General features: G+C 44.1%; 1 protein-coding gene across 1 annotated transcript in view; it reads right to left on the reverse strand.

Annotated features, from left to right (window-relative positions):
- HAPLN1 (hyaluronan and proteoglycan link protein 1) overlaps window positions 1-24947 on the reverse strand; it is a 330491-nt gene that overhangs the window by 107704 nt on the left and 197840 nt on the right. The window contains exon 3 of the mRNA XM_085632424.1: window positions 2687-3049. Within this exon, the coding sequence (XP_085488550.1) occupies window positions 2687-3049 (363 nt within the window). The remainder of the gene's footprint in view (window positions 1-2686; window positions 3050-24947) is intronic.

The raw sequence follows: 24947 nt of genomic DNA on the forward strand, positions 1-24947 counted from the left end.
TCATAAAACCCAAACTGGACTGGACTACAGCGCAGCCTGGAGAGATATTAGTAAGTCAATGGCAAGGAGCCAGGAGGATTGACAAGCCATTGTTGTGAATTAAAAGTAGGGAATTCCACAACGTAATACAGTTTAATGGCTGCTGGTGGCTAGGCCAGCAGCTACAGGCCAAAACTGAACTGATGGCATGCACCTAAGCAATCCTTAATCCATCAAAGACAGCAAGAACGGAGGCCGTCATTACATTTAAAGAGGAAGACAGCATATTAATCATGTTGAGTAGTGTTGCCTGGGTGACGTGGATTTACATCAACCATTACCCCTCTTCCCCTCACCATCATTGGACTGAAGCAACTCATCTGCACCCCCAGCACACGGCAGCACACACTCTCGACCCTATCTTCCGTCACACCATGGAACTGCTCTGGATGGTCCACCACTGCATCAATTTCTCCTTCTCGAAACCCACCACACACAAGCCCACGCCATGGATCCCAAGCAGAAACTTGAGCAAAATCACCTCACCTCACCTCGGTACTCAGCTACACTCCTCCCCCTATCACGACCGATGCCAACACAACAGCAAATGACCTTCAGCAATGAATCGCCAACTGCGCCAACACCCTTGTCCCCCTCCAATACTCTGACAGACGATACAACGCCAAAGCGATCTGGTTCACCATGGAACTCCGAAATCCAAGCAATCTTGCCGACAACTTGAGAAAACATGGAGAAACAGCAAAACCCCAGAAGCACTCTCCACCTACAAGGCCGCCACCAGGGCACACCACCACCTCATTAAATCAAGTAAGGGAAACTTCATTGGGGACAGAATCCTGTCCAACTCCCACAACACCAAGGAACTCTTCGCCATGGAAAAAGATTGCGCATTGCAAGGTATACTTATAACAGAGTGGTGTGCTAGAAGGACCAAAAGCACATACCTTCCCATTGCTTTCATCTGTCGTATCTAATCGGGTGTATTATTTCTTGAACTACCCAGCAGGGAGCTAGAACATGAATTTCCTTCTTACAGCAACATATCTATTATCAACCAAAAATCAGTTGAAGTCTCCTGCAGGAAATATATTTGATAGTATGTGACTGCCAATCGACATAGCTAAAAATGACCATAAATAGTGTACCTCCCTCTATCATTGAATCACTAAAATAATAGATCCCTTTGTAACTTCCCATGCACCCTGCTTCCCTTGGAGTGTGCAGGGCGGATTACTTTGTGGTCCAGGCTTGCCATACAGATATGGTTATTATCATCAACAAAGACAAATGCTGCTCCAGACACTATGCCAGTTTTCTTTATTCCACATAACAATAATAGTAATAATAATAATATTAATAATACTAATGATAATAGATATGGGCATACCAACATGCTGTCCCCGCTAGGGTTTTACAAGCTTCATTCAGCTGTAGTTTTGAGGGCATGACGAGCAAGGGAATGGGGGAATAGCCAAGCATTGGTGAATTCACTTGCACAAGAGAGGAGAACCATGCTCAGCTCCTCCCGCAAAAGGAAGAATGCAAAACGAACAATTGATGGACAGAATGTTGAACAATGTCAAACACTCACACCAGTACAGAGATCTGGGCCTAAATCCATCGTTTTCTTGCTCCCCATGTCATTCAAGTTTAAACCCAGCCATATGCAAGTCAGTCTTGACCCTGCTCCCAATGGCAATAGTCCAGCCCGAACTGCTAAACCAGGTCCTTCCCGAACCCGAAACAAGCATCTTAGGACCGGTTTCAGGGTTTTCTCCTTCATCAGCCAGGCTGGCTTGACTCCAGCGGCATGGAGAGCAGCCTGCCTTCCAAAGGGAGACTCTGACACTGCTCTGTCCTACTTACAGAGCTGCTATCTGAGTTGTGTAGTCAAATATCCTGACTAAATGCCAGTGGTGCTGTCCTATGCCAAGACCGCTTTAAGTGGAATATGCCTCATTATCCCGCAGTCTTTTTCCCCGCAGGGAATTACAACGCGGTCGTTACAACGACCGCGTTGTAATTCCGCATACCATTACCCCGCAAGTTGTTGTTAGGGGGCGCTGGATGTTGGAATAGTCTAATTTACTATTCCAACTCCAGTCTTTTAAATCCAACACCTTCTCCCCCCTCCGCAAGTCGTTGTTCCGACTTGTGGAGTAATGGTATGCGGAATTAAAACATGGTCGTTGTAACGACCACGTTGTAATTCCCTGCGGGGAAAAAGTTTTGTGGTAAACGCTGTTTACTGCTTTAAGTGTGGTGCTGCCCTGTGCCAGGACTCCCGTTGCGATGGTGCTTCCCTGCATCAGAGCTCCTTTGCCCTGTTCTGCTGCGGCTGTGCCAGTGGCGCTGTTCTAAGCATGAGAGGATACTCTGATATTGCTAGCCTGAACTTCAGCAAACCAGTGTAGCAGGATTTACACACGATGCCAAGTCCCCTGTGCATATAGGACTGCTCTAGGAGAGACATATTGTGCTACTTCTTCTGCCCTATGCAAGAAGAATGACATCTATAAATCCTTCACAAAGGATTCTAGGTCCAAAACAGGAAATACCATTATAATCCTAATACTGTCTGTTCATCAAAAGAGAACTTTTAAAAGTAGAATAATTATAATACTAAGCATTTGTTGTTCTCGCTCAGTAGCATGAATGAATGAATGAACACAATACTGCCTCTCACCTTGCAAATCCAGTGCTACTACAGCTGTGTCGTCTTCCAGTCCTTCAATCACCTCGCACTTGTATCTCCCATAGTCTTCTAGGGTTAGTGCAGTAATCACGAGCGAAGCATCGTTTTCAGTAGCTTCCTGCAGGTAAACCCTTCCCTGGTAGCTGCCGTAGCTCCTCTTGTGATGCCCCATCGACACGTAGACATCCAGCTCTTTGAGGTAATCTGAGGTCAGTTTCGTCCACTTTATCCGGAGCTTGTGCGAGGCAGATCCCGCATAGTCTCGGAAAAATGTGCATGGCAGCGTGGCATTGCCCCCCCGGTGCGAAACAACTTTGGTTTGTTCGGCCATCAAGCGCAGGCGCGGTCCATTCTCTGCGAGAAGAAGAAAAACAGATGCAAATTACTGTGGATAGTATTCTAAGAGAAATGTTTTGGATAGAAGATACAAAAAGTAATAATTATGGCTGTACCCATCAACTATTTTTGGAAAACGCATCTGATTGCATAAGAATTGACCATATATACGCTCCTCAAAATTACATTTGGAATGCTGTGATTCACTGCTGGTAAGCATAAATAAGCATAGACACAACCAGGTGAATTATGCAGCAAGGCATTGACAGAATTATGTGGCATAGAAAAATGTAGAACACAATGGAAAGACAAAATCGGTCACTGCATCACATTCTGTAGCCTTATTGCTTATTGATATGTTTTAGCACAAGTAGGCGCTGAGATAAAACACATCCCAAAGTCCATCAGTAAGCTCCAGTAAATCAGGGACTACCCTGTCCAAATGGTCTCTTCAACCTGAACGTTTCTGCTATGCATAGAGGAGCGACATTACCAGAAGCCAAGCCGCACACTACAACTCAACCATATTGGTAGCACTGAACAGGCGCAAAGCCATCTTTTAGGCAATCAAATATTGCGCCATCCCAATCCTGTACCCCTGAGCATACCACACAACCGACAAATAAACCGGCAGCAATACGTTTTTCATTATCAAAATGACATGTTCATGCGTCACATCAATGGCACTAAACAAACAACATTTAGCCAATACCCCTTATGTCCTCCAGAAATGGACCTCCTCCTAATGTGTGCACACTTAGCCAACATCCTTACTTTCCGTAAAGCCACAAAATCATGAAACACCTTCCCAAACTAAGTCGGTGTGCACCCTGAATGCCGAAACCAGAATATTGATGGGACAAACTATCAAGGAAAAAATATTGACAGATAAGTAAGTCTACATTTTATATACCTAACCACGTATATGCACCTTGGGGAAATAAATATATCTATAAGAGACGTAGGTGTGGAGTTAGGAATATTGTGTTTGTATAGTATAGTGTATGTATTTATCTTTCAATATTTCGTCCCTCAATATTCTGTCCTCAATATTCTTATACCACAATATTCTATGGGTCGATATTTAGTAGTACAACCTAGAAGGGCTAACACTGCTACTTAACATAATCCACATATGCTTTGGATACGGTATCTTCCCCACCACAAATATAACTAGAGAAATCTTCCTTGGTTAACAGATAATCTCTACCCCAACAACTTTGCTAAACACTGTCCAGTAACACAACTTCCATTCCTGGACCAACAGAGAGAGGGTTCACCAAGCACTCTAACAGCAAGAATGCTAGAACGCTATACTAACCTAGTATTAGATATTTCATCTGTGATAGAAATTTGGTCTAACTAAGCCTCCTTGACACTTTGAAAAAATGTGGCCACGATGTCAAGGCTCAGCTGAGGGAGGAAATGTAAGGAGGAAAGAGGTCTACATTTCATCAGAGCTATGAGTACAAAATGCTTTAATATTTACTTAATTATATACATACATATATTTATATGTTTCTTTACAATACAAATAGTACCTCAAATGATACAGCATATTACAAATAAACAATCAATGTAACACTATATAGCAGGAAAACCAGAGGCCCTGCAAGTTCACAGAATGTACCTCTCTTGATCACTAGATGACTTGCAACACTTGAACAATTCTGTAGTAAAACAAAGAGTACTACAAAATGCAACTACATAACTGTTGTTGAGGATAGGGAGTGTTCACAAAAACATAATGATCGTGACCACAAGCTTGCACTGCTGAATACATAACAAAATGTGAGATCACAACCCTCCCATCAAAATGGAGTAACTTTGATAGAAGCAGGTAATGTTTACTGTTTGCAACCGTATTGTTTGTAAACCTATTTTCTGTGCTTACAGTTAGTGATGTGAAACCCAACGTGGTGGTATTGGGCTACTTATGGGGGGGAGATCACAGATGCTATGGGTCAGCTGGTTCCATGCACATGGAGCCCTGGTTCATCGATGATTGAGCAGACCAATACTTGACCCTCATAAGAGCGTGTGGGACTCCCGTCAGACCATACTGGGCAGCTGGATTTTGGGTCACCACAAAAACAGGGTCAATTGAATAAAAAACAAACAAAGGGTAATGCAGAAAGGTAGTGAGCTCATTGGGCACACACACCACTCAACTCTCCCACATTAATAGCAGTAGATTTCTTGGGATGTCTTCCTCTATCCTTTGGTGAGAAAGAGGGCTTCTAGGTGTTGTGTCCATGTTTCTTGACTCCTTGGGGAGACTGGCCCTTTAACATAGGTAAAGCAAAAGCAGGACAGGCCAGCTTCACAAAGGGTGCCCTGGATTATATCTATGCAAAAAGAACAATTGATGGACAGAATGCAGAACAATGTCAAACATTCACCTCAGTCCAGAGATCTGGGACTAAATCCATCGTTTCTTTGCTCACCATGCCATTCCAGTTTGGACCCAGCCATATGCAAATCAGTCTTGACCCTGCACCCAATGGGAACAGTCCAGCCCGAACTGCCAGACCAGGTCCTCCCTGGACTGGAAACAAGCATCGTAAGACCAGTTTTGGGCTTTCAGCCCTCATCAGCCAGGATAGCTTGACTCCAGTGGTATAGAGAGCACGGGACCCATGTCTGGGCATACCGTCCCACTCGGGGTGACAAATACAAAAAGAACAATTGATGGACAGAATGCAGAACAATGTCAAACATTCACCCCAGTACAGAGATCTGGGACTAAATTCATTGTTTTTTTGCTTACCATGCCATTCCAGTTTGAACCCAGCCATATGCAAATCAGTCTTGACCCTGTGTGGTGAGCAAAAGAATGATGGATTAAACCCAGATCCTTGTGACTGGGGGTGAATGTTTGCATTGTACAGCATTCCGTCCATCAATTGTTTCTTTTGCAGATGTCGCCCTAAGTGGGAAGGGTATGCCCAGACGTGGGTCCTGACTCCTGTACTCTCTATAATACTGGATTCAAGCTAACCGGGCTGATGAACGGTGATGCCATGAAACTGGTCCCAGGATGCTTGTTTCTGGTCCAGGGACAGGATCAAGACTGATTTGCATATGGCCTGGTTTAAACTGGGGTGGCATGGTGAGCAAAAGAATGATGGATTTAACCCAAATCTCTTGACTGGGGGTGAATGTTTTGATTTGTTCTGCATTTCGTCCATCAATTGTGTGTCTTTTGCTGGATTATATCTAGTCATGCTGAAATGTACTGCACTTAGACCTGCATTCTAGCAGTACAACAGCAGCAAAGTCAATGATTGTCCTCATCCAGAAGAAATCTAACAAGCTGAAGGGCTGCTCCAGCTTATATGTCTAGTCTGAAGCAAGTCCCACTCACAGTCAAAATGAATGCTCCCTTCAGATTCAAAGAAACCATCCACTGAAACTGGAGCAAAATGTCAGTGTTCAGACAGTAGCCTGGGGATGTCCAATACCTGGAATTCAATGCAGTTGTACCTGCCTGTGTGCACCTTGCTGAAGGGCTGTTCTGACAGAATCCTTCCAGATAGTCAAGGGAACAAACAGAGGAGGAGGAAATGGGAGATAGGGTTGTCATATGTGGACAGTAGATAACTTCTGTCTTGCAATAATCACTCTAGCAAAAGTAAATGATCACAGATTGAAACTCAGAATCTCCACCCGTAAGTGCAGTTTTTATTTTTTTAACTTTATTTATACATTTTCACATGTAAACAATATGAATATGGTTGGTCACTGTCACAGTTCACACTTTCGAGCAGTACTTAGGCAAGGATGTACAGAAAAGTCATGCATTTTGATATCAAAGAGTCCCATCCGATAGTGAAGAAAAAACAAAGTCCCATATTCACAGTTAACCCCACAATGTAGGAGATTTGCCCATCCGTCCAGTTGTCATTCATCACACCCAATGCATTATGGACATAAAAGCAGAGTCGTTGCAAATAAATCTTCATCACTATAACATTCGCTATACCATGTATTATATGTGTTGTAAAACAACGGCCCGATTAGCCCACCCCAGTCGGGACAATGCCTTGTGCTAGGTGGTTAACAGGTGATTGCTGATGTGACTTCACGTATGCCCTGAATGGACCCCAGATGTCCCTGGGGCGAGATGAGGAGGGTAGAGTGGAAGCCATATTGGTAGCACTGAACAGGCGCAAAGCCATCTTTTAGGCAATCAAATATTGCGCCATCCCAATCCTGTACCCCTGAGCATACCACACAACCGACAAATAAACCGGCAGCAATACGTTTTTCATTATCAAAATGACATGTTCATGCGTCACATCAATGGCACTAAACAAACAACATTTAGCCAATACCCCTTATGTCCTCCAGAAATGGACCTCCTCCTAATGTGTGCACACTTAGCCAACATCCTTACTTTCCGTAAAGCCACAAAATCATGAAACACCTTCCCAAACTAAGTCGGTGTGCACCCTGAATGCCGAAACCAGAATATTGATGGGACAAACTATCAAGGAAAAAATATTGACAGATAAGTAAGTCTACATTTTATATACCTAACCACGTATATGCACCTTGGGGAAATAAATATATCTATAAGAGACGTAGGTGTGGAGTTAGGAATATTGTGTTTGTATAGTATAGTGTATGTATTTATCTTTCAATATTTCGTCCCTCAATATTCTGTCCTCAATATTCTTATACCACAATATTCTATGGGTCGATATTTAGTAGTACAACCTAGAAGGGCTAACACTGCTACTTAACATAATCCACATATGCTTTGGATACGGTATCTTCCCCACCACAAATATAACTAGAGAAATCTTCCTTGGTTAACAGATAATCTCTACCCCAACAACTTTGCTAAACACTGTCCAGTAACACAACTTCCATTCCTGGACCAACAGAGAGAGGGTTCACCAAGCACTCTAACAGCAAGAATGCTAGAACGCTATACTAACCTAGTATTAGATATTTCATCTGTGATAGAAATTTGGTCTAACTAAGCCTCCTTGACACTTTGAAAAAATGTGGCCACGATGTCAAGGCTCAGCTGAGGGAGGAAATGTAAGGAGGAAAGAGGTCTACATTTCATCAGAGCTATGAGTACAAAATGCTTTAATATTTACTTAATTATATACATACATATATTTATATGTTTCTTTACAATACAAATAGTACCTCAAATGATACAGCATATTACAAATAAACAATCAATGTAACACTATATAGCAGGAAAACCAGAGGCCCTGCAAGTTCACAGAATGTACCTCTCTTGATCACTAGATGACTTGCAACACTTGAACAATTCTGTAGTAAAACAAAGAGTACTACAAAATGCAACTACATAACTGTTGTTGAGGATAGGGAGTGTTCACAAAAACATAATGATCGTGACCACAAGCTTGCACTGCTGAATACATAACAAAATGTGAGATCACAACCCTCCCATCAAAATGGAGTAACTTTGATAGAAGCAGGTAATGTTTACTGTTTGCAACCGTATTGTTTGTAAACCTATTTTCTGTGCTTACAGTTAGTGATGTGAAACCCAACGTGGTGGTATTGGGCTACTTATGGGGGGGAGATCACAGATGCTATGGGTCAGCTGGTTCCATGCACATGGAGCCCTGGTTCATCGATGATTGAGCAGACCAATACTTGACCCTCATAAGAGCGTGTGGGACTCCCGTCAGACCATACTGGGCAGCTGGATTTTGGGTCACCACAAAAACAGGGTCAATTGAATAAAAAACAAACAAAGGGTAATGCAGAAAGGTAGTGAGCTCATTGGGCACACACACCACTCAACTCTCCCACATTAATAGCAGTAGATTTCTTGGGATGTCTTCCTCTATCCTTTGGTGAGAAAGAGGGCTTCTAGGTGTTGTGTCCATGTTTCTTGACTCCTTGGGGAGACTGGCCCTTTAACATAGGTAAAGCAAAAGCAGGACAGGCCAGCTTCACAAAGGGTGCCCTGGATTATATCTATGCAAAAAGAACAATTGATGGACAGAATGCAGAACAATGTCAAACATTCACCTCAGTCCAGAGATCTGGGACTAAATCCATCGTTTCTTTGCTCACCATGCCATTCCAGTTTGGACCCAGCCATATGCAAATCAGTCTTGACCCTGCACCCAATGGGAACAGTCCAGCCCGAACTGCCAGACCAGGTCCTCCCTGGACTGGAAACAAGCATCGTAAGACCAGTTTTGGGCTTTCAGCCCTCATCAGCCAGGATAGCTTGACTCCAGTGGTATAGAGAGCACGGGACCCATGTCTGGGCATACCGTCCCACTCGGGGTGACAAATACAAAAAGAACAATTGATGGACAGAATGCAGAACAATGTCAAACATTCACCCCAGTACAGAGATCTGGGACTAAATTCATTGTTTTTTTGCTTACCATGCCATTCCAGTTTGAACCCAGCCATATGCAAATCAGTCTTGACCCTGTGTGGTGAGCAAAAGAATGATGGATTAAACCCAGATCCTTGTGACTGGGGGTGAATGTTTGCATTGTACAGCATTCCGTCCATCAATTGTTTCTTTTGCAGATGTCGCCCTAAGTGGGAAGGGTATGCCCAGACGTGGGTCCTGACTCCTGTACTCTCTATAATACTGGATTCAAGCTAACCGGGCTGATGAACGGTGATGCCATGAAACTGGTCCCAGGATGCTTGTTTCTGGTCCAGGGACAGGATCAAGACTGATTTGCATATGGCCTGGTTTAAACTGGGGTGGCATGGTGAGCAAAAGAATGATGGATTTAACCCAAATCTCTTGACTGGGGGTGAATGTTTTGATTTGTTCTGCATTTCGTCCATCAATTGTGTGTCTTTTGCTGGATTATATCTAGTCATGCTGAAATGTACTGCACTTAGACCTGCATTCTAGCAGTACAACAGCAGCAAAGTCAATGATTGTCCTCATCCAGAAGAAATCTAACAAGCTGAAGGGCTGCTCCAGCTTATATGTCTAGTCTGAAGCAAGTCCCACTCACAGTCAAAATGAATGCTCCCTTCAGATTCAAAGAAACCATCCACTGAAACTGGAGCAAAATGTCAGTGTTCAGACAGTAGCCTGGGGATGTCCAATACCTGGAATTCAATGCAGTTGTACCTGCCTGTGTGCACCTTGCTGAAGGGCTGTTCTGACAGAATCCTTCCAGATAGTCAAGGGAACAAACAGAGGAGGAGGAAATGGGAGATAGGGTTGTCATATGTGGACAGTAGATAACTTCTGTCTTGCAATAATCACTCTAGCAAAAGTAAATGATCACAGATTGAAACTCAGAATCTCCACCCGTAAGTGCAGTTTTTATTTTTTTAACTTTATTTATACATTTTCACATGTAAACAATATGAATATGGTTGGTCACTGTCACAGTTCACACTTTCGAGCAGTACTTAGGCAAGGATGTACAGAAAAGTCATGCATTTTGATATCAAAGAGTCCCATCCGATAGTGAAGAAAAAACAAAGTCCCATATTCACAGTTAACCCCACAATGTAGGAGATTTGCCCATCCGTCCAGTTGTCATTCATCACACCCAATGCATTATGGACATAAAAGCAGAGTCGTTGCAAATAAATCTTCATCACTATAACATTCGCTATACCATGTATTATATGTGTTGTAAAACAACGGCCCGATTAGCCCACCCCAGTCGGGACAATGCCTTGTGCTAGGTGGTTAACAGGTGATTGCTGATGTGACTTCACGTATGCCCTGAATGGACCCCAGATGTCCCTGGGGCGAGATGAGGAGGGTAGAGTGGAAGCGTATATCTCGCTATTAGTGTTGCATGATGCCAAACTACCCATCCAGCTCTTCAGTGTAGGGACTGATCTCTGGCCCCAATGAATAGCCACCTCTCTTTTGGCTAATAATAGACTGAGGGTCACAAATTTCCTCACCTTTCGGGGAAAATTGACCACATAGCCCTGCAGAGCCACTTCTGGGATGGGAACTAGGGACAGATTGATCATTTCGTTTAGAGCCTTGTTTACTGGTTCCCAATACGACTGTAGGAGTGGGCAGGTTCATGTAAGATGTACAAAATCAGCATGAGGTGCCATGCATTAGTGACAGGAATGGGTTCGGGATTGGTCCAATTTATGGGATTTGGTCGGGGTAATGTACATTCTGGGCAAGAATTTAAAATGTAGTAGTTTGTGTCTACTGTTGAGGGAGACATCCTTCTTGACCGCGCAGCATGCAGCCCATTGATCATCCGTGATTGGGCGACCGAGATCGCCCTCCCAGTCTCAACGGAGCATGTCATCGTTCACCGGGATGAGTTCTGAACAGGCTTTATACAGTTTAGAGATGAGGGGAATTCCTTGTTTGCTGTCTATGATCAGAGACAGAGGAGCAAATGATTGTGGTTCAATTGGGGAAACCAGGTAGCGCGGCGCGCAGAGCCGAATGCACCCTATTCAGTATGAAGCTGTCCATAAATGTGGCGTCGGGGAAACGGTCCACGTCCTGCACCAAGTAGGCTTGGCCATCAGGGTATAGATCCCGCAGTTTCGGAATCTCAAATTTAGTTAACGTACGCTTTACCACTTTCTCCCCTGTTATTGGGAGCCACCGGGCATTGGGGAGTGGGACGAAAGTGGAATACAGTGTGGCAGTGCCAGTAACTCGCCTCAGCTTCTCCCAAGCCCAACTGGTGGTGGACACAGTCTGAATGTCCTTTGAGTCTCTAGGAACGCCTTTGGGAAACACCGTGGATAGTTTCTCGGGCAAGACAAAGTCGGATTTCGGATGAAGAAATGGGATCCTGGCATCAGGGTGGTACCAAGCATAGGTGTAGCTACATTGGGCTACAAGATAGTATAAATGGAGATCTGGGACTCCGCAACCCCCTCTCTCATAGGGGAGTGTAAGTACCTGCCACCAAACGTGAGCATGTTTACCCCCATACTAATTTAATAAGGAGGGATCTTAGTGTCAGAAAAAAGCGGTTGGGGAGGGGAATTGGGATGTTGTTAAAAAGATATAAAAACTTGGGCAGGACCACCATCCTAAGAATCGCAACTCTACCCGCGATGGATAACGGCAACCTCAGCCCGCTCTTTATTTGCACTTCAAGGGAGCTGACTGCTAGCCCGTAGTTGGGGCGTATGGTTAGAGCTGTGTCTCCTTGGATTTGAATGCCCAAGTATTTTACGGAGTCCGTGCACCACTCCAGGGGGAATTCAAACTCCCAGGGCTTGGTGCTGGGAGTCAAGGGGAAAATCACCAACTTATGCCAGTTAATGCTAAGGCCTGAGTATCAACCAAATTGGATTATTTCCCGTATTAGAGGTTTTGAATTGACCTGAGGCTACCTTACATAAAGAACGGTGTCGACTGCGTAAAGCAAAACGAGGAGAGGGCTGGTGTTAAATTGCAGACCACGCGAGATTGAGCAATGTAGACCTGCGGAGCCAAAACCGGATTGGGCAGGGGAGATAATGAATACCATCAATTAAGACCAGCGCATTGCGATAACCTTAGCCAGGATTTTGTAATCCAAGTTTGATAATAACAGAGACCTATAGGACCCACAAATTTGTGGATCTTTACCCGGCTTGGGGAGAAGAATAATGACGGTCTCATGCAGGGTCTCTAGGACCTCCATGTACACCTCAATGAGTTGAGGTGCCAGAAGACCTATATATGTCTTGTAGAAGTCTCCTGTGAAGCCGTCTAACCCAGGGGCAGAGGAGGATCGGAGGGCTTCAATGGCGGCCAGCACGTCGGCTTCGGAGATTGGCTATGCTAGGAAATCTTGCATGTGCTTCTCAAGGTACACTAATGCAATTTCCGATAAATACTCTTCCTGTGCTGTGGGATCATGATCTATTTTGGAAGTGTAAAGGGCCTTGAAGTAGTCAAGAAATTTTTCCTGAATTTCTGAGGTGGTAGTGAGTGTTTGGTTGGTAGAAGAGCTAAGGTCCGTGATGTAGGCCTTACTATATGGAGGCCGAAGCATTTGGGCCAAAATACGGCCAGGTCTTTCCCCCTCGCTGTATCTCCTAGCGGTTTGGTACTTGCCCAGAAAGAGAATTTAGTGGTCCGCCACCTCACTGTAGTGGGTAAGTGCAGATTTAATGCCATTCCTGAGTAGCGAACGATAAGCAGTCTGAGGGGACTTTAGAGATTAAGGCTCTCGTAAAACTCGAAAAAGTTAAAACACGAAGATGCAGGGAACCATGGAACCACAAGACCATAGAATCATAGGACAAAAGTTTAAAGTGGGTGGTATGGGACAGCTTTGGTAATGACTCTGCACTTTAACCCCTACAATCTAATAGAAAATACAATTAGTGAATCTCTCCTTTGCCACTACTAAATCAAGGTCAGACAATTCTGAAGCTTAGATATAGCAACTATACTAGTAACAGGCCAAGCAATCACATGACCAACTACTACTGACTACTACTGTCATTTGGCCATGCTTGATTCCTTTGCAGGTTTTGGCAGTCAACCACAACATACTAGTAAACATCTTATCAGTCTGCAGGGGATAACACCTCTGTCTGGGAACACAGCTGGTGGCAAGCAGAACTCAGAACAACACCCACACCAACAGACTGTGCACACAAACTAGACATTATCCTCAACAGTGAACTGTCCATGAAAAATCAACGTAGTCACCTCAGCCTGTTTCCACACCCTCTGCATACTCTACAGTATTTTCAGTTGGATCCCTGTAAGCACCAGAAACTCTGCCACTCAGGGCCTCGTCACCAGCCACCTCAACTACAACAACGTTCGCTAAGCTGGCATCTCCACCCAGCTCCTCCGAAGAATCCAGACCATACAGAATGTCGCAGCCAGACACACCCTGGACTTCCCCAAACGGACCCACATCACCCCTCAGCTCAGAAACCTCTTCTGGCTCCCCTTCCAGAAAAGATACCTGTTCAAGATCCTCACGCACACCTACAAAGCTCTACACGATCAAGGACTGTCGTACATCAACCATCGACTGAACTTCCGTCCATCCACAAAGCACCTGCACTCCTCCTCACTTGCCCATGCGCACATCCCCTGCTTCCGTCACTGCCGAAGCAGGGGCTGCTTCTTCTCCTACAGCACCACCAAATCCTGAATTTACCTGCCACTCCACCTCCGAACAGCACCCTCCCTCGTGGGCTTCAGAAACAGACTCAAGACCTGGCTTTTCAACAGAGACATGAAACCCTCAGATCCCAGATACCTCTATGAAATGGATAGTGCTGCACTTTATAAATGCTGATTGATTGATAATCTGAAGTTGAAATCACAGTATAGTTTAAAAAGTGAAGACAGTAGAACCACTATCATCAGCTGCATGTTCTCGATATATACATATCTTTTAAAGAAAAGATACCACAGTTGCATACACTAATCAATGACGCCTTCACAGATGTTATTTGCAATTATGTGGTTACAGTACAACTTACAGTGTCTGTATATCCTTACACTAACCGTGTGGACATAAGGGCTCCAGTACATACATTTCCAAACAATGCATATCAACATATGTATTGGAGACAGTTATAAGACTGTCTTACCCCTATTAACTATTTACAATCCATAAATGACTTCGGGATCTACAGTACCACAGTAAGAATCTGAACTGATTGCAAAGGCTGTTTTAGTTATATTTACAAGCAATAAATATCAATAAACACATTAAATACAGACCAATTGTAATACAGCATAACTACTGTAGATGTCCCTACTATACTCATATCTAAAAAAAGGCTATCTTCAACATTTCACATATTTAAAAAGGATACAGCTTCTTTAGTTTCAAACAGAATGGAATTTGTTACATCAAAAATGATGCCACACTTACTGTTACTGTAAAGTAATTTCTGACGTCATAAGTGAGGCTATGAGCAGGGCATGTAGAGAAGTGCGCTGGATGCCTCGATAACCTGAAATGTCGAATTTTGGTATGTTCACAATTTTTTATAATAACCATGAAGTCCCTTTAAATTACATTTTTAAAACTATCTTTTAGTTTTTTAGATCTGGTCTTTGAACAGTATTATGTGTCTCCTATTGAGAAAGGCAATTCCAGGAATTTGACGAGGTGGGCTCAGTCACGTAATGTGACATGCTTCATCATAGGCCACCTCGTTCCACCCTGATAGAATAATACCACCAGGCAGACCCGACCCCTGGTTGGGCTGTCCCAAAGGAGTTCTAGGTCTTCTTATTTTTTCTGGATAAAAGTGGTCCAGTTACTAAATAAAAATACCTCATGGTATACCACTAAGTACCCTTGTATTTAGCGATTAATATAATTAAGAAACATGAAGAAAAATATGGGGTTGCAAGGATCTTAATATCCATGGCCATGCCCCTCCTTTACCTTATGGACCACTGTTATCCAGACCCGGGGTATTTCTTCTGCAGAGGATTCTGGGATATAGCAACCACACCCTGCCTTTTTGTGTTATATAGTTATGCTGGAGGCCGGTGCAGTGGTCTTTCTACCTCTTTCTTCTACCATTGTGTTCTACAATCTTGGTAGACAAAATATTTTCAGCGAATTTTCGAATTTTCTTTGAGGCTTGATTTAAAATGACTCAAAACCAAAGCTGGGGTGTGCAAAGAAAACATGTTGGTTTTTAGGATGAGCCTAGACAGCACATGCACTGTATCTTCGAGGCCTGCCTTAATCAGTCTGTGGACTTCAAGTTTGTCCCCCTTCTTGCTATTTGCTGTCTGCATTGTCAGTCATGAATTTTTTTTCCCGATTGGTTTAAGGCATGCATTTGTCATGCCTCTTCTACTGTCGTCCCTCCCCGAGAGCACTGGCCAAGTACAGTCCCACTCCTTAAGTTAGTTTTATAGCATCTGTTTGTTGAACTACTTTTTGAGTTATTTGAGCTTGAAAAGGTATTCATATTATCCTGTTTGCATTGTATTTGTTTTTTTTAGCGTTTGTTTTTCAGTTGTGTTTTAATTACATTTTCCTTCTCAAATGCATTCAAATGATATGCTCATTCCCTTCCAGGTCATGAAAAACATTTAATTTAAATTACACACAATTTCTTTGTTAGCAGCAAAACCCGTCGGTACTGGCAATTAACTTACTTGTATCCATACCTCCACCTCTCCTGCCTCATGCAACAAGCCTTATTGATTGTGTGTACAGCGATAGTGTAGATAGTTTATTTACCACAGGCCATGGTTCTTGATGGATCAGCTTTCAGCTAATTACATATTTGTACTCTTCCACCCAGCCTCCGGAACAGCCGTCCCACAGTACACATAGGCAAAATTTATAGGAAAATTGTGAATAATCCATTGACAGCATTACCAACAGTAGGTTTTACCATCATGGTACAAGCTCATGGTATAAGCCTTATCAAGTAGACAAGAGAGGCGTAAATAGTTAATATACCACAAGATGCGGTTCCCTATCAACCGCAACTTAAATAATTGAATCTCTGCACTCTACAAACATGGCCGTCGGAATAGTAAGCTCACCATAAAGATAGACTTTCCAAGTCGTTTAGGTACTTGTGCCCTTAATATTCGCTAAAAAGTAATAGTGCTAAGATTTTCATTTTATATTTTCTTAAATAGATTGGGACTTTTAATGGATTTGCCAATTATGTGTTCTTTCGTACAGATGGAATTGTAGCGTTAACCAAAATCACAGCAGTTCATACTCCTACTAAAATGGCCACCATGCTGCGTCATTCTATGAATGTGTTTTCCATCCACATGGGGTTTTTAAATGCGGCTTGTAATGGTGACTTCTGTCTTCACCTTCTAACAAGCTGCACTGCCAGCGAGTTGACTACCAGTTCCACTTAGCCTAAAATGCCGCAGCATAACAAAGAAACTATTGGATTGTGAATGTGCCCATTTTAATTTATTGTTATTACTGTTGCAGAGTTAATAGAATACGCAGTGATGTTTCTGTAATAGTTTTATAGAACTGTTACTACATATCTTGCTTGACTGCTATTTTTTTCATTATGTAAAAGTAAATTATTCAGTCAATTGTATTGACTGGTGGGATGCATCACCAGCTGGAGCAATTGATTGAATTTTGCTGGCAGGTGAATTACATAGCATTCCTAAGAAATGTGAAAATGTAAAGTCTTCTATTCACAAAAGTGAACCTCCTTAACACATTTAAGGTGGCTTAGGCACATAATATTACACATCTCAAAAACACCACAACACAAATAGGTAACTCACATATATTTACAGAGTTGAAATCACCTACACAATGTTTGAAGCCAAAAAGATCCTAAGTCCAAGGTGTCTCAGGTTGTTAGGATGAGTACACTTTGACAAAACCCCAGGTGTCAGGTTTTCAGAAACAGCACATGGGGTCAAGACTCACTTCAGCAGAAGCCACCACCAGAGTCCAGTGCAGGGTCATTTAGAACTGGTCAGCTTGGCAGTTGTAGGAAAGGCCTCTTGTAACTTATTCCCTGTAGCTTGAACTTGATGTCAACTTTATGACCCTTGGAGTCCACTTCTCTGTCAAGGGTACAAGAAGGAGAACCGTCCCATTTCTTCAGGCTTCTTTTCAAGTCTCAGATGACAGGTTCAGTCCTCTTCTGGTCTTCCACGGGTCAAGTAGAGTCTGAGGTGTGTACTGGGGATACCATAGTTAATCTTGACATCATCCATTGGTTGGGGCAATCGCCTGGCCACTCCACAACCAATAGGGAAAATGTACCCAGTGGTAACCCTATCCACTTTTGCTGCATTTCGTGTGTGACATACTGTAAACAATCCCACAGAGACTGTCTGCCTACATCCAAGACAGTGAAACCCTTCTCCCCTTGTGCAGAGACTGTGTACACACCCCTGAGGGGTAGCCATGAAAATAAAAAGAACCTTTGTTGTGGTCACTTCAAACCAGTTCTGTTGCAGAAGCTCCCTTCCCAGTGGTATTGGAGCCTAGATGACAGAGGTATCAAAGAAGGTGTCATCTAAAAACTGCCTAGGACAGTGAGGCCCATTTGAAGTTAAAGTACTGCCCAAATGGCCATCTTGCGAGAGGAACAAAAACATCTCCCCACACCCAAGTCTTTTTCTCCTGCTCCGGGAGGAGTTTTCACACCTCATTCAGGGTTAAGCACTCAGAGGGCTATTAATACAAATAAACCTCTGGAAGCTTTAGACATGGAAAAGTACCTTTCCTACAATATTTATTAGAAATGTGACTTCACTAGTGAATTGAGCTTTTAATAAACACCAATAAGTGTCCAACCATAACATGTACAGGTGTTTCATAGATAATGGTAACATTATTACATTTAATATTGCATCTCAGTGTTCTTCTATGCCACTGAAAATAGTTTCTTGGGCCTTTTTCACTGTGAGGACAAGTTTAACATTACATTTTTACATTTCCTACTTTTAAATACAATCCACAGTGCCCTTTTGACAGTAGGGCCTACTTAGTGGTGACTTATCAACACTTAAACAAGGTGTACACCTGTTAAAAGGGTTTAATTTCACTGTTTGAATTGTAATATAAAACTGTTTTAGTCAGGCTATGATGGTAGGCCTGAAGAGGTTTTACATTGTCACTGCAGTGGATGGCACAATAGGTGTTGTAGTCCAGTCGTGATATGTAACCGACAGGCCCTTGGGATACTTTGTACCATATACTGGGGATATACAAGTAGGTTAAATATGCAAATTAGGTTACACCAGTTTAATCATGTTGAAAGGAGGAGAACAGGCTTTTTTAGTGCTAGTTAGGAAGGGTATCCTTCTAAGAGTTCTACAGCCAGCAAAAACAATTGAGGTAAAAGTCAGGGGTTACACCACAAAAAAGATCTTATTTTCCTACAGTGTGTGCATGTCACATTTTCACTCTTGTTGCCAATACTTTCCCTTTTATGTGTGTGTCATAGGCTGTACACTGTTCAATCAATCAATCAATCAATCAATCAATCAATCAATCAATCAATCAATCAATTAGTCATTTATAAAGCGCACTACATACCCGCGAGTGTCTATAGGCGCTGGGGAGGTGGGGGGAAGCTACTGGTCAAACAGCCAGGTCTTGAGAATCCTCCTGAAGGTCAGCAGGTCTTGGGTCTATCGTAGGCTCAGTGGGAGGGAGTTCCATGTCTTGGCAGCTCAGTGGGAGAAGGATCTCCCACCGGTGGTTGTTCTTCGGATGTGCGGGATGGTGGCGAGTGAGAGGTCGGCGGAGCGTAGCTGGCGGTTGGGGATGTAGAAGGAACGTCGTCTGTTGAGGTAGGCTGGGCCAGTCTTGTGGAGTGCCTTGTGTGCATGGATGAGGAGCTTGAAGGATATCCTCTTGTTGACAGGGAGCCAGTGCAGGTTTCTCAGGTGGGGGGTGATGTGGCCGTGGCATGGTATGTCGAGGATCAGTCGTGTCAAGGTGTTTTGGATGCGTTGTAGCCGTTTGATGAGCTTGTTCGGGGCTCCCGCGTAGTGGGCGTTTCCGTAGTCTAGTCTGCTGCTGACGAGGGCCTGGGTGACTGTCTTTCTAGTATCTGTCGGGATCCATCTGTAGATCTTGCGGAGCATGTGGAGGGTGTTGAAGCAGGAGGAGGAGACAGCATTGACTTGCTTGGTCATTGAGTCAAGGATGATTCGCAGGTTGTGTGGTCAGTGGGTGTCGGGGCTGCCCCCAGTGCCGTCGGCCACCAGGAGTCGTCCCAGGCTGAAGGGTTGGAGCCGAGGATGAGGACCTCCGTCTTGTCCGAGTTCAGCTTCAGACGGCTGCTCTTCATCCAGTCGGCGACGGCCTTCATTAATTTGTGGAGGTTGGTTCTGACGGTGATGGGGTCCTTGGTGAGGGAGAGGATCAGTTGAGTGCCGTTGGGGTAGGAGATTGGGGTAGGAGATTATGTTGAGGTCGTGCTGTCGGGCGACGTGTGCGAGCGGGGCCATGTAAATGTTGAACAGTGGCGGACTGAGGGAGGATCCCTGGGGTACGCCGCAGATGATCTCAGAGGCTTCAGATCGGAATGGGGAGGCGGACGCTCTGGGTTCTGCCGGAGAGGAAGGAGGTGGTCCATTCCAGAGCCTTGTCTCAGATCCCTGCGGCGTGGAGCGTGCACTTAGTGTGCGGTGGCAGATGGTGTTGAAGGCGGCGGAGAGGTCTCGGAGGATGAGTGCTATGCTCTCACCATTGTCCAGCAGGTCTTGATGTCGTCGGTGGCGGCAATGAGGGCGGTCTCGGTGCTATGGTTGCTGCGGAACCCTGACTGGGAAGGGTCCAGGATTCTGTTCTCTTTGAGGTATCGGGTTAGCTGTCTGTTGGGAGCAGGGAGATGTGCCGGAAGTTCTTGAGGTCTCTTGGGTCTGCCTTGGGTTTTTTGAGTATAGCGTTAATCTCGGCCTGTTTCCAGCTTTCTGGGAAGGTCGCAGTCTCGAGGGTGACATTGATGACGTTCCGCAGGTGGGGTGCGATGGAGCTGCTTGCTTTGTTGAAGACGTGGTTCGGGAATGGGTCTGACGGAGAGCCGGAGTGGATTGTGCTCATGGTCTTGATGGTGTCATCGATGCTCACGCTGGCGCAGGCTAGCAGGGGGTAGTGGTCGATGGTGTACGGAGAGTCTGTTGTGTTGCTGTCTGTTGGGGCTGTCTGGGTGTTGAAGCTGGCATGGATGTCTGCTATCTTGTGGTGGAAGAAAGTGGCGAGGGAGTCGCACAGGGCTTGCGACGGCGGGATGTCGTTGGTGTTGGAGTTGGGGTTGGAGAGTTCCTTCTCGATGTTAAGAGCTCCTTGCTATTGTGTGCGTTGTTGCCGAGGCGGTCTTGGAAGGTGGTCCTCTTGGCAGCCCTGATGAGGTGGGTCGGTTGCGGATGGCGTCCTTGTGTGCTGCGTGGCTGTCCGGAGTCTGTTCACTGTGCCATTTCTTCTTTAGTTTCTGGCAAGCTTGCTTGGAGGCTAGAAATTCTGGGGTGAACCAGCTGGCCCTCTTGCTGGTGTCTCTGTGGGGGGGATTTCTTCAGCGGGGCGAGGGTGTTGGTGCAGTCATCGATCCAGTGTCTGAGGCTGTGGGCCGCGTCGTCGGTGTTGGATGGTTCGGTGGGTGGGCTGAGGGTGAGGTTTGCACGTAGTTTGTCTTCGGTGATTTTGCTCAAGCAGCGGCGGGGGATCTGTTGGGTGTGGTGGTGTGTGGTGGGTTTCTGGAAGGTAAAGTGGAGGCAGCGGTGGTCGGTCCAGGGGAGTTCGGTGGTGTGGTTGAAGGAGACGTGCGGGCTTGAGGAGAAGACGGGGTCGAGCGTGTGGCCGGCAGATTGGGTGGGCGTGGTGACAAGTTTCCTCAGTCCGAAGTTGGCAGGGTTCTCAATCAGGGTTGTGGAGTTGCTGTCGTTGTTCTCAAGGTGAAAGTTCAGGTCTCTGAGAAGGATGTAGTCAGTGGAGGTCAGGGCGTGCATGCTGATGAAGTTGGCAATGGAGTCGCTGAACTGGGGGTGGGGTCCGGGTGGTCGGTAGACAACGGTGCCTCTGAGGGTGGAGTTGGGGTCTGTGTGGATCTGGAAATGCGGTGCTGAGAGTGTCGTCGGTGCTGGTTGAGACCCTGATGCTGTTCTTGTGGACGATGGCGATTTCTCTTCCGATTCCATTGGTGCGGGTGATCTTGTAGCTGTCTGGGATGGCTATGGTGAAGTCAGTGCGGAGGAGTCGTTCATCCAGGTCTCTGTCAGGAAGGCGACGTCCGGGGATGATGTGTCGAGCAGGTCCCAGAGCTCGACGGCGTGTTTGCGTGCGGAGCGGTTGTTCAGTAGGATGCATCGGAGGTGGTTGGGGTCTTTATTGGTGGGTGGTTCGTCGGTTCTGAGGCTGGTGTATTATTGTTACCAATAATGTCCTCGAAATTAAGTCTCCAAGAAAACATTGAAGCTTTGGGAGTAAGAGCACATATCACTCCTTAATCTCAGCTGCTGCTGCTGCAAGAACTTTCGTTGTTATACGGCTCTGGGCACCCCCATGTGACTACTTATTATGAATCTTCTATTCAAGGCGACCAGACATTGGGCTACCTGCTACTAGTGTGGTGTCTCAAGAGGCTACTAAATCAAATATTCAGCTACTTTATTTTTAGCTTACTTTTTTAATACATTATTTGCTTGACTGGTTGTGCCCATATTATTTGAACAACCAAACGTGTGAGCAATCTGTCTGTTCCACGTTAAGCTACAATAAAAACAAGCATCGGCTAAGCCCCTAGATCTGGCTTTAATGTGCCAACACATGCAAACTCGAGTATTCATAAATTCTGGTTCCATTTTTGCATGCATCAAAGCAGTTTACATATTGAAGCCTCCCAGGTAGGCTTTGACAGTGTTGGGAAAACATAGAAGCTCTTCTGGGGGGGGGCTTTTGGCAGAATGATGCACAACATAGACAACAGTGTGAGGTGAGTGAGTAAAGGTCCTCTTGATGGAGTCATAGCTCACTCTCTACATGAAGAATTGGTACCAATATGTTAAAAACCCAGCTGCGCTGCGAATACAGACCTGGTAAAGGAGCTCCTCTTAAGAAGATGTAGAGGGCATGGTGTGGTCAGAAACATATGTTATGCATTTTCATCTTAATGACCAAAATGAACATGGCAGACAGGACAATCTCATTGTTGTTGGGAGGCATGTAAGGGTTACACATTGTTCTGTCATTTTGGCACATGTGAAGCAGCATCCCCGTATTGACTCAGAACCCTGTCAATTGGCTACTAAATCTCTGTTAGAATAACAATAAATGAAGAAAAAACTGTTTCTAAATTCCCATGTGTCTTCCCTTTTTAGTATATATTGGGGGAATGGATCATCATTATTGTGTGTGTGTATGGCACTTAAAAACGAAAGAACTAAAGGCCAGATGTATCAACCTTGCATTTTGCGAGTCTTAATAGCGAATTTTACCGATTTGCTATTAAGGACTCGCAAAATGCAATGTATGTAGGATTCGCATTTCAAAGAGCGATTCCTACGGATTCTTTATTTGCGACTCACAAATTGTGAGTCACAAATAAGGAATGGCTTCCCATTAATTTCTATGGTCCAATAGGACCATAGGAATGAATGGAAATTGCATGCGCAATTTGCGAGTACCCAATAGGTACTCGAAAATTGCGCATGCAATTTCAAGGGTGCAAGGGTTCCAAAAGGACACCCTGCTGCACCCCTGAAACAGGACATGTATATGCACCACATGGCACTTAAAATAATGCAAAACAGTGCATTTTAACAGAAAATCGCAAATTACCACCAACTTGAAGTTGTTGGTAATTTGCGTTTCCTTAAAGAGATATCGCAATTTGCGAAGGCTACACAAATAGCATTTAGGGAATTGCAAATTGCGATTCCCTAACTGTATTCACAATTTAGGTAATCGCAAATAATTGCGATTATCCATATTGCGAATTCTTATTGCGTGATACATGTCAAAACGCATTTTGGAGATTGCAAATGGGCAGATCCGCACATCTGGCCCAGAGGGCCCTATTACGATGTCAGATATCGTCTCGGTCAAGGGACCGACCGACACCTGGTTGGTGGTCCAGACTGACTAATTAGGATGCGACCAAACACTGTTCAGTTGCTCTCCTATACTTTACAACTGACCAAAATGCATGCTCCCATTGTAAAAATGCGAGGTGCAGTTCATCCCTGCACATTGTGGCAGGCACCTCAAGGTTCCTACCATAAAGTGCATGATCAACTCGGCCTCCAACCGGAGGCCGTGCACCAAAGGGGCCCCTGCTGGGGTCCCCAAAGTCAACTTCTGACAGCCTTTCTTTATCAGAAAGGCCAGAGTAGATAGGCTGTCTCAGCCTGACATGGCAGAAAGAGCCACCCTTTGAATTACTGAAAGCATTCCGACTGGTGGATGGGCTCTCCCAACCCATCAGAAGCCAGTCGGAATGACAGGTCACATTTCTTTCCGACCGACTCCATCATAATGGGTCGGTCAGAAAGGAATTCGACCGTTTTATTACAATGTGGTTGGAACATCTCCTGAGCCATTTCTGACTGCATCGTAATGAGCCCCATAGAGTAAAAAAACACTGAATTGCATTACCAAATCCATATTTTTAAGCAGAGGTAAATGAAGAGAGAGATACAAGAGTGAAAATAAAGGCAATGTGAGAGTTTTTTTAGCACGCATTTTTAATTTACCTGTTTAGTCATGTAGCAAACTGTAAACATGTTATGGTATCTCTGCACTCTGCTGTATCAAGTTCTTCAAAATATTGACACATGGGGCCTGATTTACAAACTGCACTTTTTAATAAGTTTACACTTTTGAGTATGTTTACTACTTTCTGCTATTCTCAAACTGAATTTGTGTAGTAACTTACACCTTTGTAGTAAGTAAAGCAATACACTTGGTCAACTACATTTAATAAATAATGTAAGATTACATTACTTTTTACTGACAAAATAGGGTATGCAACATTACATTATTATTTTAATTTGAAATTGGCTATTCATTATCTTATAATTAACTAAAAAATAAGTACTATTTTTATTTTTTTAACATAAATGTATATTTATTGATATCTTTAAATTGCTTAAACAATTTATTTAGTGTAACAATATTTCCTTAGGCTTTTGTTTAAGTCCCTATCTCTGTTATTCTCAATGGGAGAGTTTTGAAGTACGAGTGGATGGTCATGTGTAATGCTGGACATAACTACAAAACTGCAGTTTCTGAATACCTAAAATGAGTAAAGCATCGTTTCCAATGCTAAAGTAAATAGTATAGCCTTTCCCTTTCAGTTCAAGGCTTTTGAAACTGGAGAGAAGTCTGGCAAATTACTTGCCTTTCTGAGTACATTGCCAGAAAACTCAAATGTTATTAAGTCAATTAAAAAAGATAAGGATAAAATCTGGCACAGAAGACTACAAATCATTTTGACATTTAAAAAAATGTGTACAGAATTATTATATTTTATATGTAAGAAT

Source organism: Triturus cristatus, chromosome 2_1 (genome assembly GCF_964204655.1).
Source record: "Triturus cristatus chromosome 2_1, aTriCri1.1, whole genome shotgun sequence".
In the NCBI taxonomy this organism is placed as follows: domain Eukaryota; kingdom Metazoa; phylum Chordata; class Amphibia; order Caudata; family Salamandridae; genus Triturus; species Triturus cristatus.